We start from the raw sequence: 15394 nt of genomic DNA, 5'->3' as shown, positions 1-15394 counted from the left end.
ATGTTTTTTCTTTCTTTTACTGGAAATCATTTGCTTCGAAGTTTGAAGTCAATAGTTAGTTCACAATATGACCTGTTAAAGTTTGTAAAGTAGAACAAGTTTTATCTTTAAACATTGACCTGAAAGTACATAAATAGACAATTGGGAACGTGATAATTCTGTCACTGTGTCTTGGTGTAAGTACTGTGGTCTTGACTTCACTTGATGTTCACAATTTGGACTCAGAGGGACGCTGTTGGTTAACAAAACCTTTTCTGTGTTGTGTCGTCATTCAGTCCGTCCCCCGACTGACTACATTTTGCAGAAGGCTTTCTGTGTTTTGTCGAGGTTCAATGGACGCACGAGAGAGCGTGGCGTTAAAGACCTGCTTTTAATGGTTGAACGCGTGTTTTTATTTCACGAGTACACGGATTCTTAAAAACAGCTTCTCCGTCGTTTCCATTGAAACCCTTTTTTCTATTCTTTGTTGCCATGATGGCAACTCGAGGATCTCTCGCCAAAAAATGGGCAAGATGTCGGGATTTTCCAGGACTGCGACGGTGTATACAAATGCTGATATTCCTGCTGCATGTTGCTAACATGGTTGATGGTCAAATTCGTTATTCAGTACCAGAGGAGATGAAGAAAGGCTCCCTAATCGGTAATGTAGCTCAGGATCTTGGTTTGGATCTGAAAAGGCTCCGTTCAGGGCGGGCCCGTATCGTGAGTGGAGAAAACATCCAGTACACCGAGCTGAAGACAGACAAAGGGACTCTGGTCGTGAATGAGAGAATAGACCGAGAGCAGCTCTGTGGAGACACGACGCCATGTAGCTTCAGCTTTGAGGTGATTTTAGAGAACCCCATGGAATTACACAGAATTACTGTCGAGGTTTTGGATATAAATGATCACGCTCCCGTATTCCCCAACACCGATAAGTCTATCAGTTTTGATATAAGTGAATTAGCCGCGGTAGGTGTTAAATTTCCATTGCAGACTGCAGAGGATCTAGATGTGGGACAAAACGGGTTACAAGATTACATATTATCACCAAACGACAATTTTATATTGAAGCAACATGCAAATCCAGACGGAAGTAAATATGTTGAAATGGTGCTTCAGAAGCCTTTAGACCGAGAGCGACATCCACATTTGTCCTTAAAATTGATCGCAGTTGACGGAGGAACACCACAGAGATCCGGTACAGTAAATATAGATGTCACTGTCTTAGATGCAAATGACAATATTCCGGTTTTTAATCAATCTGTCTATAAAGCATCTGTGATGGAAAACACAATGAAAGGCTCAAGAATAATTACAGTAAATGCCACAGACGCTGACAGTGGTTCAAATGGACTCATTAGTTACAGTTTATCTAAGACAAAGGGAAGTGCAGCAGATATATTTAATATTGATGAAAAGACAGGCACGATATCCGTCAATGGTCTAATAGACTATGAAAAGGAAAAAAAGTACGAGGTGAGGGTGGAGGCAAAGGATCAGGGTGGCCTAATTGGAACGAGTAAAGTTATATTCGATGTGTTCGACGTCAACGACAATGCCCCGGTGATAAACATTATGTCGTTTTCCAGCCCTTTATCTGAGGATGCTCCTCCCGGAACAACGATTGCTATTTTAAACATTAAAGATGCAGACTCCGATAAAAATGGGCAAATTAAATGTTCTATTGATGACAAACTTCCCTTTAAAATCGAAACATCTATAACAAACTATTACAATTTGATTTCTGATCAATATTTTGACAGAGAATCCGTTTCGGAATATAACATCACAATAACCGCCTCTGATTTCGGTTCCCCCCCTCTTTCCAGCTCAACAAAATTACACCTTAAAATTTCTGACATAAACGACAATGCACCGGTATTTGATAAAGCCATCTACTCTGCTTACGTCACAGAAAACAATTCCCCTGGCATTTCTGTATTTGCTGTCAGTGCGCGAGACAAAGATTGGAATCAAAATGCGAGAATCTCGTATCTTCTGGAGGACACACAAGTCAGTGGTAGTCCAATCTCTTCTTATGTGTCTTTAAACTCTGAAACTGGAGTCCTTAGTGCAGTTCGTTCTTTTGATTATGAGCAGATCAAACAGCTTCAGCTGGTAGTCAAAGCGCAGGATGGAGGCTCCCCTCCACTCAGTAGTAACGTGACAGTGAAAATAGTGATCCAGGACCAGAACGACAACCCTCCTCAGGTCCTGTACCCAGTTCAGACTGGTGGGTCAGTGGTGGCTGAGATGGTGCCTCGTGCAGCAGATGTGGGCTACCTGGTGACTAAAGTGGTGGCTGTTGATGTGGACTCTGGACAGAATGCCTGGCTCTCGTATAAACTGCAGAAAGCCACAGACAGGGCGCTGTTTGAAGTGGGCTTACAGAATGGAGAAATCAGAACTATCCGTCAAGTGAATGATAAAGATGCTGTGAAACAAAGACTGACTGTTATAGTGGAGGACAACGGGCAGCCGTCTCGTTCAGCTGCAGTCATTGTTAACGTGGCGGTGGCGGACAGCTTCCCTGAAGTGCTGTCTGAGTTCACTGACTTTACACACGACAAGGAGTACAATGACAACCTGACTTTTTACTTAGTGCTGGCTTTGGCTGTAGTGTCCTTCCTCTTCATCACGTGTGTAGTGGTTATTATATCAGTGAAAATCTACAGATGGAGACAGTCTCGCACCCTGTATCACTCCAACCTCCCTGTGATTCCATATTATCCACCACGTTACTCAGACACTTTGGGCACAGGGACTCTCCAGCACGTGTACAATTACGAGGTGTGCAGGACGACTGACTCCAGAAAGAGTGACTGTAAGTTTGGCAGAGCTGGTAGTCAGAACGTGCTGATAATGGACCCCAGTTCTACAGGGACCATGCAGCGGATACAGAGTGAGAAGAGCATCCTGGATGAACCAGACTCTCCTCTGGAGGTTAGTTAATCAGTTTGACTTTTCCTGCTGTGTTTTCGTTCTGTCTTCCCTTTAATGGCAAACGGTTTCATTTTTCAATGTCACTTTCAGCACCATGGACAGCACCTCAGTAATATATTTTGCCTTGAAAGGAATTCTTCGTCTTCCAAACACATATCAGATTCCAGTGTGGATATGATTTCTGTGCTTGCCACCTTTTCTATACATGATTCTATATGAGTATAAGATTTTGTTTACCTGATAATCATACTTAGTGTTTGTGCACGCGGACGTTGAAGTAATATTTCTCTTGTTTTTAAGCTTAATGAATTTGAAATATTGCACAAGGTCCCTGACACTGATACAAATATTGCACTTAGTCAGTGTTGATAATACGCTGATATAAATCATTAACAAAAACATACCTGTTGCCCCCACTTTCACTCCTTCATATTTCTCTTAATAACAACAGTTTCAAGTTAAAGCCTTTTAATCTCAATTGCTTTGTGTCTTGTATAAAATATAAACCCTCCATTCATATTATTATCAAATCTACATAACAGATAGCTTGATATCTGTACAAGTCCCAATACTCTGTTACACAGACTAATCAAATAGGTGTTGTTTTATGGCTGCAGAACTGCAGATACATCAGGAGAATGTGGAAGATCATTTTTTAGTGCACATAGTGACTTTCGTTTTGTTTTAAAAGGCCATTGTATTCATTCAGTTGGATCATAGTTTTATAAAAATGTTTGGCAAACTATGTTTTTTCTTTCTTTTACTGGAAATCATTTGCTTCGAAGTTTGAAGTCGATAGTTAGTTCACAATATGACCTGTTAAAATTTGTAAAGTGAAACAAGTTTTATCTTTAAACATTGACCTGAGAGTACATAAATAGACAATTAGGTACGTGGTTATTCTGTCACTGTGTCTTGGTGTAAGTACTGTGGTCTTGACTTCACTTGATGTTCACAATTTGGACTCAGAGGGACGCTGTTGGTTAACAAAACCTTTTCTGTGTTGTGTCGTCATTCAGTCCGTCCCCCAACTGACTACATTTTGCAGAAGGCTTTCTGTGTTTTGTCGAGGTTCAATGGACGCACGAGAGAGCGTGGCGTTAAAGACCTGCTTTTAATGGTTGAACGCGTGTTTTTATTTCACGAGTACACGGATTCATAAAAACAGCTTCTCCGTCGTTTTCATTGAAACCCTTTTTTCTATTCTCTGTTGCCATGATGGCAACTCGAGGATCTCTCGCCAAAAAATGGGCAAGATGTCGGGATTTTCCAGGACTGCGACGGTGTATACAAATGCTGATATTCCTGCTGCATGTTACAAACATGGTTGATGGTCAAATTCGTTATTCAGTACCAGAGGAGATGAAGAAAGGCTCCCTAATCGGTAATGTAGCTCAGGATCTTGGTTTGGATCTGAAAAGGCTCCGTTCAGGGCGGGCCCGTATCGTGAGTGGAGAAAACATCCAGTACACCGAGCTGAAGACAGACAAAGGGACTCTGGTCGTGAATGAGAGAATAGACCGAGAGCAGCTCTGTGGAGACACGACGCCATGTAGCTTCAGCTTTGAGGTGATTTTAGAGAACCCCATGGAATTACACAGAATTACTGTCGAGGTTTTGGATATAAATGATCACGCCCCGGTATTCACGAATATTGATAAGCCTTTCCGCCTGGAAATAAGTGAATCCGCTGTAGTGGGAGTACAGTTTCCATTGCAGAGTGCAGAGGATCTAGATGTGGGACAAAACGCTTTGCAGGATTACGTTTTATCACCAAACGACAATTTTATTTTAAAGCAACATGCAAATCCAGACGGAAGTAAATATGTTGAAATGGTGCTTCAGAAGCCTTTAGACCGAGAGCGACATCCACATTTGTCTTTAAAATTGATCGCAGTTGACGGAGGAACACCACAGAGATCCGGTACAGTAAATATAGATGTCACTGTCTTAGATGTCAATGACAATGCTCCGATTTTTAATCAGTCTGTCTATAAAGCATCTGTGATGGAAAACACAATGAAAGGCTCAAGAATAATTACAGTAAATGCCACAGACGCTGACAGTGGTTCAAATGGACTCATTAGTTACAGTTTATCTAAGACAAAGGGAAGTGCAGCAGATATATTTAGTATTGATGAAAAGACCGGCACAATTTTTGTGTCTGGTCTGATAGATTACGAAAGACACCGAAAGTACGAGGTGAGGGTGGAGGCAAAGGATCAGGGTGGGCTTACCGGTTCAAGTAAAGTTATATTCGATGTGTTCGACGTCAACGACAATGCCCCGGTGATAAACATTATGTCGTTTTCTAGCCCTTTATCTGAGGATGCTCCTCCCGGAACAACGATTGCTATTTTAAACATTAAAGATGCAGACTCCGATAAAAATGGGCAAATTAAATGTTCTCTTGATGGCAAACTTCCCTTTAAGATCGAAACATCGATAACAAACTATTACAATTTGATTTCTGATCAATATTTTGACAGAGAATCCGTTTCGGAATATAACATCACAATAACCGCCTCTGATTTCGGTTCCCCCCCTCTTTCCAGTTCAACAAAATTACACCTTAAAATTTCTGACGTAAATGACAACGCACCATCATTTGATGAAGCCATCTACTCTGCTTACGTCACAGAAAATAATTCCCCTGGCATTTCTGTATTTGCTGTCAGTGCGCGAGACAAAGATTGGAATCAAAATGCGAGAATCTCGTATCTTCTGGAGGACACACAAGTCAGTGGTAGTCCAATCTCTTCTTATGTGTCTTTAAACTCTGAAACTGGAGTCCTTAGTGCAGTTCGTTCTTTTGATTATGAGCAGATCAAACAGCTTCAGCTGGTAGTCAAAGCGCAGGATGGAGGCTCCCCTCCACTCAGTAGTAACGTGACAGTGAAAATAGTGATCCAGGACCAGAACGACAACCCCCCTCAGGTCCTGTACCCAGTCCAGACTGGTGGCTCCGTGGTGGCTGAGATGGTGCCTCGTGCAGCAGATGTGGGCTACCTGGTGACTAAAGTGGTGGCTGTTGATGTGGACTCTGGACAGAATGCCTGGCTCTCGTATAAACTGCAGAAAGCCACAGACAGGGCGCTGTTTGAAGTGGGCTTACAGAATGGAGAAATCAGAACTATCCGCCAAGTGAATGATAAAGATGCTGTGAAACAAAGACTGACTGTTATAGTGGAGGACAACGGGCAGCCGTCTCGTTCAGCTGCAGTCATTGTTAACGTGGCGGTGGCGGACAGCTTCCCTGAAGTGCTGTCTGAGTTCACTGACTTTACACACGACAAGGAGTACAATGACAACCTGACTTTTTACTTAGTGCTGGCTTTGGCTGTAGTGTCCTTCCTCTTCATCACGTGTGTAGTGGTTATTATATCAGTGAAAATCTACAGATGGAGACAGTCTCGCACCCTGTTTCACTCCAACCTCCCTGTGATTCCATATTATCCACCACGTTACTCAGACACTTTGGGCACAGGGACTCTCCAGCACGTGTACAATTACGAGGTGTGCAGGACTACTGACTCCAGAAAGAGTGACTGTAAGTTCGGCAGAGCTGGTAGTCAGAACGTGTTGATAATGGACCCCAGTTCTACAGGGACCATGCAGAGGATACAGAGTGAGAAGAGCATCCTGGATGAACCAGATTCTCCTCTAGAGGTTAGTTAAACAGTTTGTCTTTTCATGCTTTGTTTTCGTTCTTTCTTCCTTTAAATGGCAAATGGTTAAATTTTTCGATGTCACTTTCAGCACCATGGACAGCCCCTCCATAAGATTGTATGCCTTGAAAGGAATTTTTTTGACCTCCAAACTCATACGAGATTCAAACGTGGATTTGTTTTCTGGGATATCTTCCGGATTATATCCCTTACGAATTTGTAATTCTTAATTTTATTATTCAATCAATTTATTGATAATACGCAAACAATATTAATGTCGTTAATTTATTGTATATTTTAACAAGTTATCTGTCAGTCTATCAGGTGAGGGCATAGTTTTTTGATGTAACAGTTAAAAGATCAAATAAATCAGATTTCTATAAACCCTATTGCCAGATTGCTCTTACTATTTTTGCAAAACGTATGGGTAAAGCAAGAGAGAATCAATGCAAGTGATTTATTAAAAAATGAATTGTGCATTTCAATTTAATGTATATATGAGTTTTAAATGAAAGTAAAAACGCATATAACTGAATAACAAAAGAAGTGTGTTTTTTAATGTATCGTTAATAAAACAAGTATCAATTAATATAGTTTCATGTATACATGCAGTTACACTGAGTAGGAAAAACACAACTTAAATTTCGTCAAACATTTTATAAAGTATATAATTTGAATCTAAACCTGTGTACTTGATGATCATTCACACCTATAGTGCACACGGAGCTTAAATAATTATTTATTTTGTTTTTAAGCATTGTGAATCAGAAATATTGAACATGGTCAGTGACACTGATAAAAAAAATATGTCACAATGTCAGTTTTGTTTATAATACGCCACTATTAAAACTACAACTTTGACACCTAACTCTTCCCCTGGAGACAAATTGGACCATAACGTCATTTCGGCTACTGCAATGGCAGTGCATCTTGTATGCAATAGAAACCCTCCATTCATATTATTATCAACTGTATATAACAGACAGCTTTATATCCATACAAGTCCAAACACTCTATTACACAAACTAAGCAAATGTGTTGTTATATGGCTGCAGAACTGCAGATACATCAGGAAAATGTTGAATATAATTTTGTTAAAGCTCACGGAGATATACTCTTTTAAAACTTGCCCTAATTTACTCGTTTTATCTTGAAATGAACCTGCATTAAGTAAGTAATAATTCCATCACTGTGTCGTCGTGTTTAGGTCTACTGTGGTCTTGGGGCTTCACTTGATGTTCACAATTTCGACTCAAAGGGACGCTGTTGGTCAGCAAAACCTTTTCTGTGTTGTGTCGTCATTCAGTCCGTCCCCCGACTGACTACATTTTGCAGAAGGCTTTCTGTGTTTTGTCGAGGTTCAATGGACGCACGAGAGAGCGTGGATTAAAAGACCTGCATTTAATGGTTGAACGCGTGTTTATATTTCACCAGGACTCGGATTCATAAAAACAGCTTCTCCGTCGTTTCCATTGAAACCCTTTTTTCTATTCTCTGTTGCCATGATGGCAACTCGAGGATCTCTCGCCAACAAATGGGCAAGATGTCGAGATTTTCCAGGACTGCGACGGTGTATACAAATGCTGATATTCCTGCTGCATGTTGCTAACATGGTTGATGGTCAGATTCGTTATTCAGTACCAGAGGAGATGAAGAAAGGCTCCCTAATCGGTAATGTAGCCCAGGATCTTGGTTTGGATCTGAAAAGGCTCCGTTCAGGGCGGGCCCGTATCGTGAGTGGAGAAAACATCCAGTACACCGAGCTGAAGACAGACAAAGGGACTCTGGTCGTGAATGAGAGAATAGACCGAGAGCAGCTCTGTGGAGACACGACGCCATGTAGCTTCAGCTTTGAGGTGATTTTAGAGAACCCCATGGAATTACACAGAATTACTGTCGAGGTTTTGGATATAAATGATCACGCCCCTGTATTCCCCAACACCGATAAGTCTATCAGCTTTGAAATGAGTGAATCAGCTGCAGTCGGAGTTAAATTTCCATTGCAGAGTGCAGAGGATCTAGATGTGGGACAAAACGCTTTGCAGGATTACGTTTTATCACCAAACGAGAATTTTATATTGAAGCAACATGCAAATCCAGACGGAAGTAAATATGTTGAAATGGTGCTTCAGAAGCCTTTAGACCGAGAGCGACATCCACATTTGTCTTTAAAATTGATCGCAGTTGACGGAGGAACACCACAAAGATCCGGTACAGTAAATATAGATGTCACTGTCTTAGATGCAAATGACAATGCTCCGATTTTTAATCAATCTGTCTATAAAGCATCTGTGATGGAAAACACAATGAAAGGCTCAAGAATTATTACAGTAAATGCCACAGACGCTGACAGTGGTTCAAATGGACTCATTAGTTACAGTTTATCTAAGACAAAGGGAAGTGCAGCAGATATATTTAGTATTGATGAAAAGACAGGCACGATATTCGTCAATGGTCTAATAGACTATGAAAAGGAAAAAAAGTACGAGGTGAGGGTGGAGGCAAAGGATCAGGGTGGCCTAATTGGAACGAGTAAAGTTATATTCGATGTGTTCGACGTCAACGACAATGCCCCGGTGATAAACATTATGTCGTTTTCCAGCCCTTTATCTGAGGATGCTCCTCCCGGAACAACGATTGCTATTTTAAACATTAAAGATGCAGACTCCGATAAAAATGGGCAAATTAAATGTTCTCTTGATGGCAAACTTCCCTTTAAGATCGAAACATCGATAACAAACTATTACAATTTGATTTCTGATCAATATTTTGATAGAGAATCCGTTTCGGAATATAACATCACAATAACCGCCTCTGATTTCGGTTCCCCCCCTCTTTCCAGTTCAACAAAATTACACCTTAAAATTTCTGACGTAAATGACAACGCACCGGTATTTGATAAAGCCATCTACTCTGCTTACGTCACAGAAAACAATTCCCCTGGCATTTCTGTATTTGCTGTCAGTGCGCGAGACAAAGATTGGAATCAAAATGCGAGAATCTCGTATCTTCTGGAGGACACACAAGTCAGTGGTAGTCCAATCTCTTCTTATGTGTCTTTAAACTCTGAAACTGGAGTCCTTAGTGCAGTTCGTTCTTTTGATTATGAGCAGATCAAACAGCTTCAGCTGGTAGTCAAAGCGCAGGATGGAGGCTCCCCTCCACTCAGCAGCAACGTGACAGTGAAAATAGTGATCCAGGACCAGAACGACAACCCCCCTCAGGTCCTGTACCCAGTCCAGACTGGTGGATCAGTGGTGGCTGAGATGGTGCCTCGTGCAGCAGATGTGGGCTACCTGGTGACTAAAGTGGTGGCTGTTGATGTGGACTCTGGACAGAATGCCTGGCTCTCGTATAAACTGCAGAAAGCCACAGACAGGGCGCTGTTTGAAGTGGGCTTACAGAATGGAGAAATCAGAACTATCCGTCAAGTGAATGATAAAGATGCTGTGAAACAAAGACTGACTGTTATAGTGGAGGACAACGGGCAGCCGTCTCGTTCAGCTGCAGTCATTGTTAACGTGGCGGTGGCGGACAGCTTCCCTGAAGTGCTGTCTGAGTTCACTGACTTTACACACGACAAGGAGTATAATGACAACCTGACTTTTTACTTAGTGCTGGCTTTGGCTGTAGTGTCCTTCCTCTTCATCACGTGTGTAGTGGTTATTATATCAGTGAAAATCTACAGATGGAGACAGTCTCGCACCCTGTATCACTCCAACCTCCCTGTGATTCCATATTATCCACCACGTTACTCAGACACTTTGGGCACAGGGACTCTCCAGCACGTGTACAATTACGAGGTGTGCAGGACTACTGACTCCAGAAAGAGTGACTGTAAGTTCGGCAGAGCTGGTAGTCAGAACGTGTTGATCATGGACCCCAGTTCTACAGGGACCATGCAGCGGATACAGAGTGAGAAGAGCATCCTGGATGAACCAGACTCTCCTCTAGAGGTTAGTTAATCAGTTTGACTTTTACTGCTCTGTTTTCGTTCTGTCTTCCCTTTAATGGCAAACGGTTTCATTTTCAACGTCACTTTCAGCACCATGGACAGCCCCTCAGTAATATATTTTGCCTTGAAAGGAATTCTTCGTCTTCCAAACACATATCAGATTACAGCGTGGATATGCTTTCTGTGCTTGCCACCTTTTCTATACATGATTCTATATGAGTATAAGATTTTGTTTACCTGATAATCATACTTAGTGATTGTGCACGCAGACGTTGAAGTAATATTTCTCTTGTTTTTAAGCTTAATGAATTTGAAATATTGCACAAGGTGCCTGACACTGATACAAATGTTGCACTTAGTCAGTGTTTATAATACGCTGCTATAAATTATTAACAAAAACATACCTGTTGCCCCCACTTTCACGCCTTCATATTTCTCTTGATAACAACAGTTTCAAGTTAAAGCCTTTTAATCTCAATTGCTTTGTGTCTTGTATGAAATATAAACCCTCCATTCATATTATTATCAAATCTACATAACAGATAGCTTGATATCTATACAAGTCCCGATACTCTGTTACACAGACTAATCAAATAGGTGTTGTTTTATGGCTGCAGAACTGCAGATAAATCAGGAGAATGTGGAAGATCATTTTTTTAAGTGCACATGGTGACTTAAGTTTTGTTTTAAAAGGTCATTGTATTCATTCAGTTGGATCATAGTTTTATAAAAACGTTTGGCAAACTATGTTTTTTCTTTCTTTTACTGGAAATCATTTGCTTCGAAGTTTGAAGTCGATAGTTAGTTCACAATATGACCTGTTAAAGTTTGTAAAGTAGAACAAGTTTTATCTTTGTTTTAACATTGACCTGAAAGTACATAAATAGACTATTAGGTACGTGATAATTCTGTCACTGTGTCTTGGTGTTTAGGTCTAATGTGGTCTTGGCTTCACTTGATGTTCACAATTTGGACTCAGAGGGACGCTGTTGGTTAACAAAACCTTTTCTGTGTTGTGTCGTCATTCAGTCCGTCCCCCGACTGACTACATTTTGCAGAAGGCTTTCTGTGTTTTGTCGAGGTTCAATGGACGCACGAGAGATCGTGGCGTTCAAGACTTGCTTTTAATGGTTGGACGCGTGTTTATATTTCCCCAGGACACGGATTCATAAAAACAGTTTCTCCGTCGTTTTCATTGAAACCCTTTTTTCTATTATTTGTTGCCATGATGGCAACTCGAGGATCTCTCGCCAAAAAATGGGCAAGATGTCGGGATTTTCCAGGACTGCGACGGTGTATACAAATGCTGATATTCCTGCTGCATGTTGCTAACATGGTTGATGGTCAGATTCGTTATTCAGTACCAGAGGAGATGAAGAAAGGCTCCCTAATCGGTAATGTAGCCCAGGATCTTGGTTTGGATCTGAAAAGGCTCCGTTCAGGGCGGGCCCGTATCGTGAGTGGAGAAAACATCCAGTACACCGAGCTGAAGACAGACAAAGGGACTCTGGTCGTGAATGAGAGAATAGACCGAGAGCAGCTCTGTGGAGACACGACGCCATGTAGCTTCAGCTTTGAGGTGATTTTAGAGAACCCCATGGAATTACACAGAATTACTGTCGAGGTTTTGGATATAAATGATCACGCCCCTGTATTCCCCAACACCGATAAGTCTATCAGCTTTGAAATGAGTGAATCAGCTGCAGTCGGAGTGAAATTTCCATTGCAGGGTGCAGAGGATCTAGATGTGGGACAAAACGCTTTGCAGGATTACGTTTTATCACCAAACGAGAATTTTATATTGAAGCAACATGCAAATCCAGACGGAAGTAAATATGTTGAAATGGTGCTTCAGAAGCCTTTAGACCGAGAGCGACATCCACATTTGTCTTTAAAATTGATCGCAGTTGACGGAGGAACACCACAGAGATCCGGTACAGTAAATATAGATGTCACTGTCTTAGATGTCAACGACAATGCTCCGATTTTTAATCAAACTGTCTATAAAGCATCTGTGATGGAAAACACAATGAAAGGCTCAAGAATTATTACAGTAAATGCCACAGACGCTGACAGTGGTTCAAATGGACTCATTAGTTACAGTTTATCTAAGACAAAGGGAAGTGCAGCAGATATATTTAATATTGATGAAAAGACAGGCACGATTTTTGTGTCTGGTCTGATAGATTACGAAAGACACCGAAAGTACGAGGTGAGGGTGGAGGCCAAGGATCAGGGTGGCCTAATTGGAACGAGTAAAGTTATATTCGATGTTTTCGACGTCAACGACAATGCCCCGGTGATAAACATTATGTCGTTTTCTAGCCCTTTATCTGAGGATGCTCCTCCCGGAACAACGATTGCAATTTTAAACATAAAAGATGCAGACTCCGATAAAAATGGGCAAATTAAATGTTCTATTGATGGCAAACTTCCCTTTAAGATCGAAACATCGATAACAAACTATTACAATTTGATTTCTGATCAATATTTTGATAGAGAATCCGTTTCGGAATATAACATCACAATAACCGCCTCTGATTTCGGTTCCCCCCCTCTTTCCAGCTCAACAAAATTACACCTTAAAATTTCTGACATAAACGACAATGCACCAGTATTTGATAAAGCCATCTACTCTGCTTACGTCACAGAAAATAATTCCCCTGGCATTTCTGTATTTGCTGTCAGTGCGCGAGACAAAGATTGGAATCAAAATGCGAGAATCTCGTATCTTCTGGAGGACACACAAGTCAGTGGCAGTCCAATCTCTTCTTATGTGTCTTTAAACTCTGAAACTGGAGTCCTTAGTGCAGTTCGTTCTTTTGATTATGAGCAGATCAAACAGCTTCAGCTGGTAGTCAAAGCGCAGGATGGAGGCTCCCCTCCACTCAGCAGCAACGTGACAGTGAAAATACTGATTCAGGACCAGAACGACAACCCCCCTCAGGTCCTGTACCCAGTCCAGACTGGTGGATCAGTGGTGGCTGAGATGGTGCCTCGTGCAGCAGATGTGGGCTACCTGGTGACTAAAGTGGTGGCTGTTGATGTGGACTCTGGACAGAATGCCTGGCTCTCGTATAAACTGCAGAAAGTCACAGACAGGGCGCTGTTTGAAGTGGGCTTACAGAATGGAGAAATCAGAACTATCCGCCAAGTGAATGATAAAGATGCTGTGAAACAAAGACTGACTGTTATAGTGGAGGACAACGGGCAGCCGTCTCGTTCAGCTGCAGTCATTGTTAACGTGGCGGTGGCGGACAGCTTCCCTGAAGTGCTGTCTGAGTTCACTGACTTTACACACGACAAGGAGTACAATGACAACCTGACTTTTTACTTAGTGCTGGCTTTGGCTGTAGTGTCCTTCCTCTTCATCACGTGTGTAGTGGTTATTATATCAGTGAAAATCTACAGATGGAGACAGTCTCGCACCCTGTATCACTCCAACCTCCCTGTGATTCCATATTATCCACCACGTTACTCAGACACTTTGGGCACAGGGACTCTCCAGCACGTGTACAATTACGAGGTGTGCAGGACGACTGATTCCAGAAAGAGTGACTGTAAGTTTGGCAGAGCTGGTAGTCAGAACGTGCTGATAATGGACCCCAGTTCTACAGGGACCATGCAGCGGATACAGAGTGAGAAGAGCATCCTGGATGAACCAGACTCTCCTCTAGAGGTTGGTAAACCATATTAACTTTATGTCTGTACCTCCAATATTCGCAGTACATTTGTAAAGTATGCTTTTGCGTAATTTTCAGCACCATGGAGAGCACATGACTATGAATCAGTTGTTGAGGGCTAGATCAACGTGATTTTGAAAATGCTATTTATAGCGTGGGTGAACCTAATTCTTGTATATAACATGTCATTTCAGCACCTTGGACAGCTTCTCAGTTTCCACCATATCTTTTTCCCTGTTAAAGTTTAAAGATGAACATTACATACATACATACACACATACATATACATACATACATACATACATACATACATACATATATACATACACACACATACACACATACATACACACATACGTACGTACGCACATACATCACTTGTATAACAAGTAATATGGAATAACCTCATTCCACTTGTTTACATAAAATAAGATTATGCCACTTGTGATTCAAATGGAAATAAGTCACAGTGTTGTACAACGTGTCTTTAATGACTTTAAAGCCTGTGTTCATTATGGTGCTGTCTATTGGATACAAATGTTCTCAAGTCTCTTGGTGCCTGCTTTGATGGATCTGCAGCGCTCTCCTGATGACAGCGTTTCAAACAGGTTTGGTCCAAGGTGAGATACATCCTTTATGATGCAGGATGTCTTACGTTGCTAACGGGAGGTGTAGGAAGACGTTTGTTTGTTATTTTGTTTTCTGTTTTGCGTTGTTGCTCTTCTGCAGGTCCTTCCTGTCATGTAATGCCGTACACATTGTGTTATTTAGCTGTTACTTTACCAAAACGCGTGACTGGGAATGTAATTGTTTGCGTTTATATCGATTTGAAAGGCAGACTTATCTAAGAGGATAATAATCAATAGCTGTCACTTTTATGAAAGAACTTTCTTAAATTCTCAATTTCTTCTCTCACGTTTCTTTTCTAGTATTTTTTTAATCAGTGTCTTCCGCCTGGAACATTATAGCACCTACCGTTTGGACATCACTTCAACGAAACCCCTCAAGATGTGTTTTCATCCTTTCTGTGCAAGCATCGAGATTTTTTTTTAATTATTATTGTTATTTTTTACTTACTGATAACGCTATTATCTATGTATAGGCACCTCTTATTATACGCATGGCATACGGGTATAGGGTAGGAAGACGAATACGACTTGCAT

The 15394-nt window shown here is 41.4% G+C and overlaps 4 protein-coding genes across 33 annotated transcripts in view; all 4 read left to right on the top strand.

The window, feature by feature from the left end:
* LOC109979913 (protocadherin gamma-A11-like) overlaps positions 1-15394 on the top strand; it is a 312688-nt gene that overhangs the window by 127325 nt on the left and 169969 nt on the right. For 2 of the 30 annotated variants that reach the window (XM_065958630.1, XM_065958625.1), the window contains exon 1: positions 345-2925. The exons of the other annotated variants lie outside the window; for them this stretch is intronic. In XM_065958630.1, the coding sequence (XP_065814702.1) occupies positions 472-2925 (2454 nt within the window). In that variant the 5' untranslated portion in view covers positions 345-471. Of the gene's footprint in view, positions 1-344; positions 2926-15394 lie in introns of those variants that run through there. 30 annotated transcript variants of the gene reach the window in all.
* On the top strand, positions 2966-6608 carry LOC109990495 (protocadherin beta-4-like). The gene is made up of 2 exons (XM_065959099.1): positions 2966-4532; positions 5826-6608. Exons 1-2 carry the CDS (start codon positions 4141-4143, stop codon positions 6601-6603), a joined length of 1170 nt encoding a protein of 389 aa, XP_065815171.1. The 5' UTR covers positions 2966-4140; the 3' UTR covers positions 6604-6608.
* Positions 8089-10558, top strand: LOC114920725 (protocadherin beta-4-like). Its single transcript, XM_065959036.1, has 2 exons — positions 8089-8487; positions 9781-10558. Exons 1-2 carry the CDS (start codon positions 8096-8098, stop codon positions 10556-10558), a joined length of 1170 nt encoding a protein of 389 aa, XP_065815108.1. The 5' UTR covers positions 8089-8095.
* On the top strand, positions 11625-14245 carry LOC136180022 (protocadherin beta-4-like). The gene is made up of 2 exons (XM_065959110.1): positions 11625-12165; positions 13459-14245. The coding sequence occupies exons 1-2, from the start codon at positions 11774-11776 to the stop codon at positions 14243-14245; spliced, it is 1179 nt and encodes a 392-aa protein (XP_065815182.1). The 5' UTR covers positions 11625-11773.

The sequence above is a fragment of the Labrus bergylta genome, chromosome 9, assembly GCF_963930695.1.
Source record: "Labrus bergylta chromosome 9, fLabBer1.1, whole genome shotgun sequence".
Taxonomy (NCBI): Eukaryota; Metazoa; Chordata; class Actinopteri; order Labriformes; family Labridae; genus Labrus; species Labrus bergylta.
This window is presented reverse-complemented; position numbering and strand designations above follow the sequence as displayed.

Bases quoted from the DNA above. Each gene is read 5' to 3' on its own strand.
- LOC109990495 (XM_065959099.1), top strand. From the start codon at position 4,141: ATGATGGCAACTCGAGGATCTCTCGCCAAAAAATGGGCAAGATGTCGG. The intron at 4,533-5,825 runs TGTCGAGGTTTT...CGTGACAGTGAA, and splicing joins ATGGAATTACACAGAATTAC to AATAGTGATCCAGGACCAGA.
- LOC114920725 (XM_065959036.1), top strand. From the start codon at position 8,096: ATGATGGCAACTCGAGGATCTCTCGCCAACAAATGGGCAAGATGTCGA. The intron at 8,488-9,780 runs TGTCGAGGTTTT...CGTGACAGTGAA, and splicing joins ATGGAATTACACAGAATTAC to AATAGTGATCCAGGACCAGA.
- LOC136180022 (XM_065959110.1), top strand. From the start codon at position 11,774: ATGATGGCAACTCGAGGATCTCTCGCCAAAAAATGGGCAAGATGTCGG. The intron at 12,166-13,458 runs TGTCGAGGTTTT...CGTGACAGTGAA, and splicing joins ATGGAATTACACAGAATTAC to AATACTGATTCAGGACCAGA.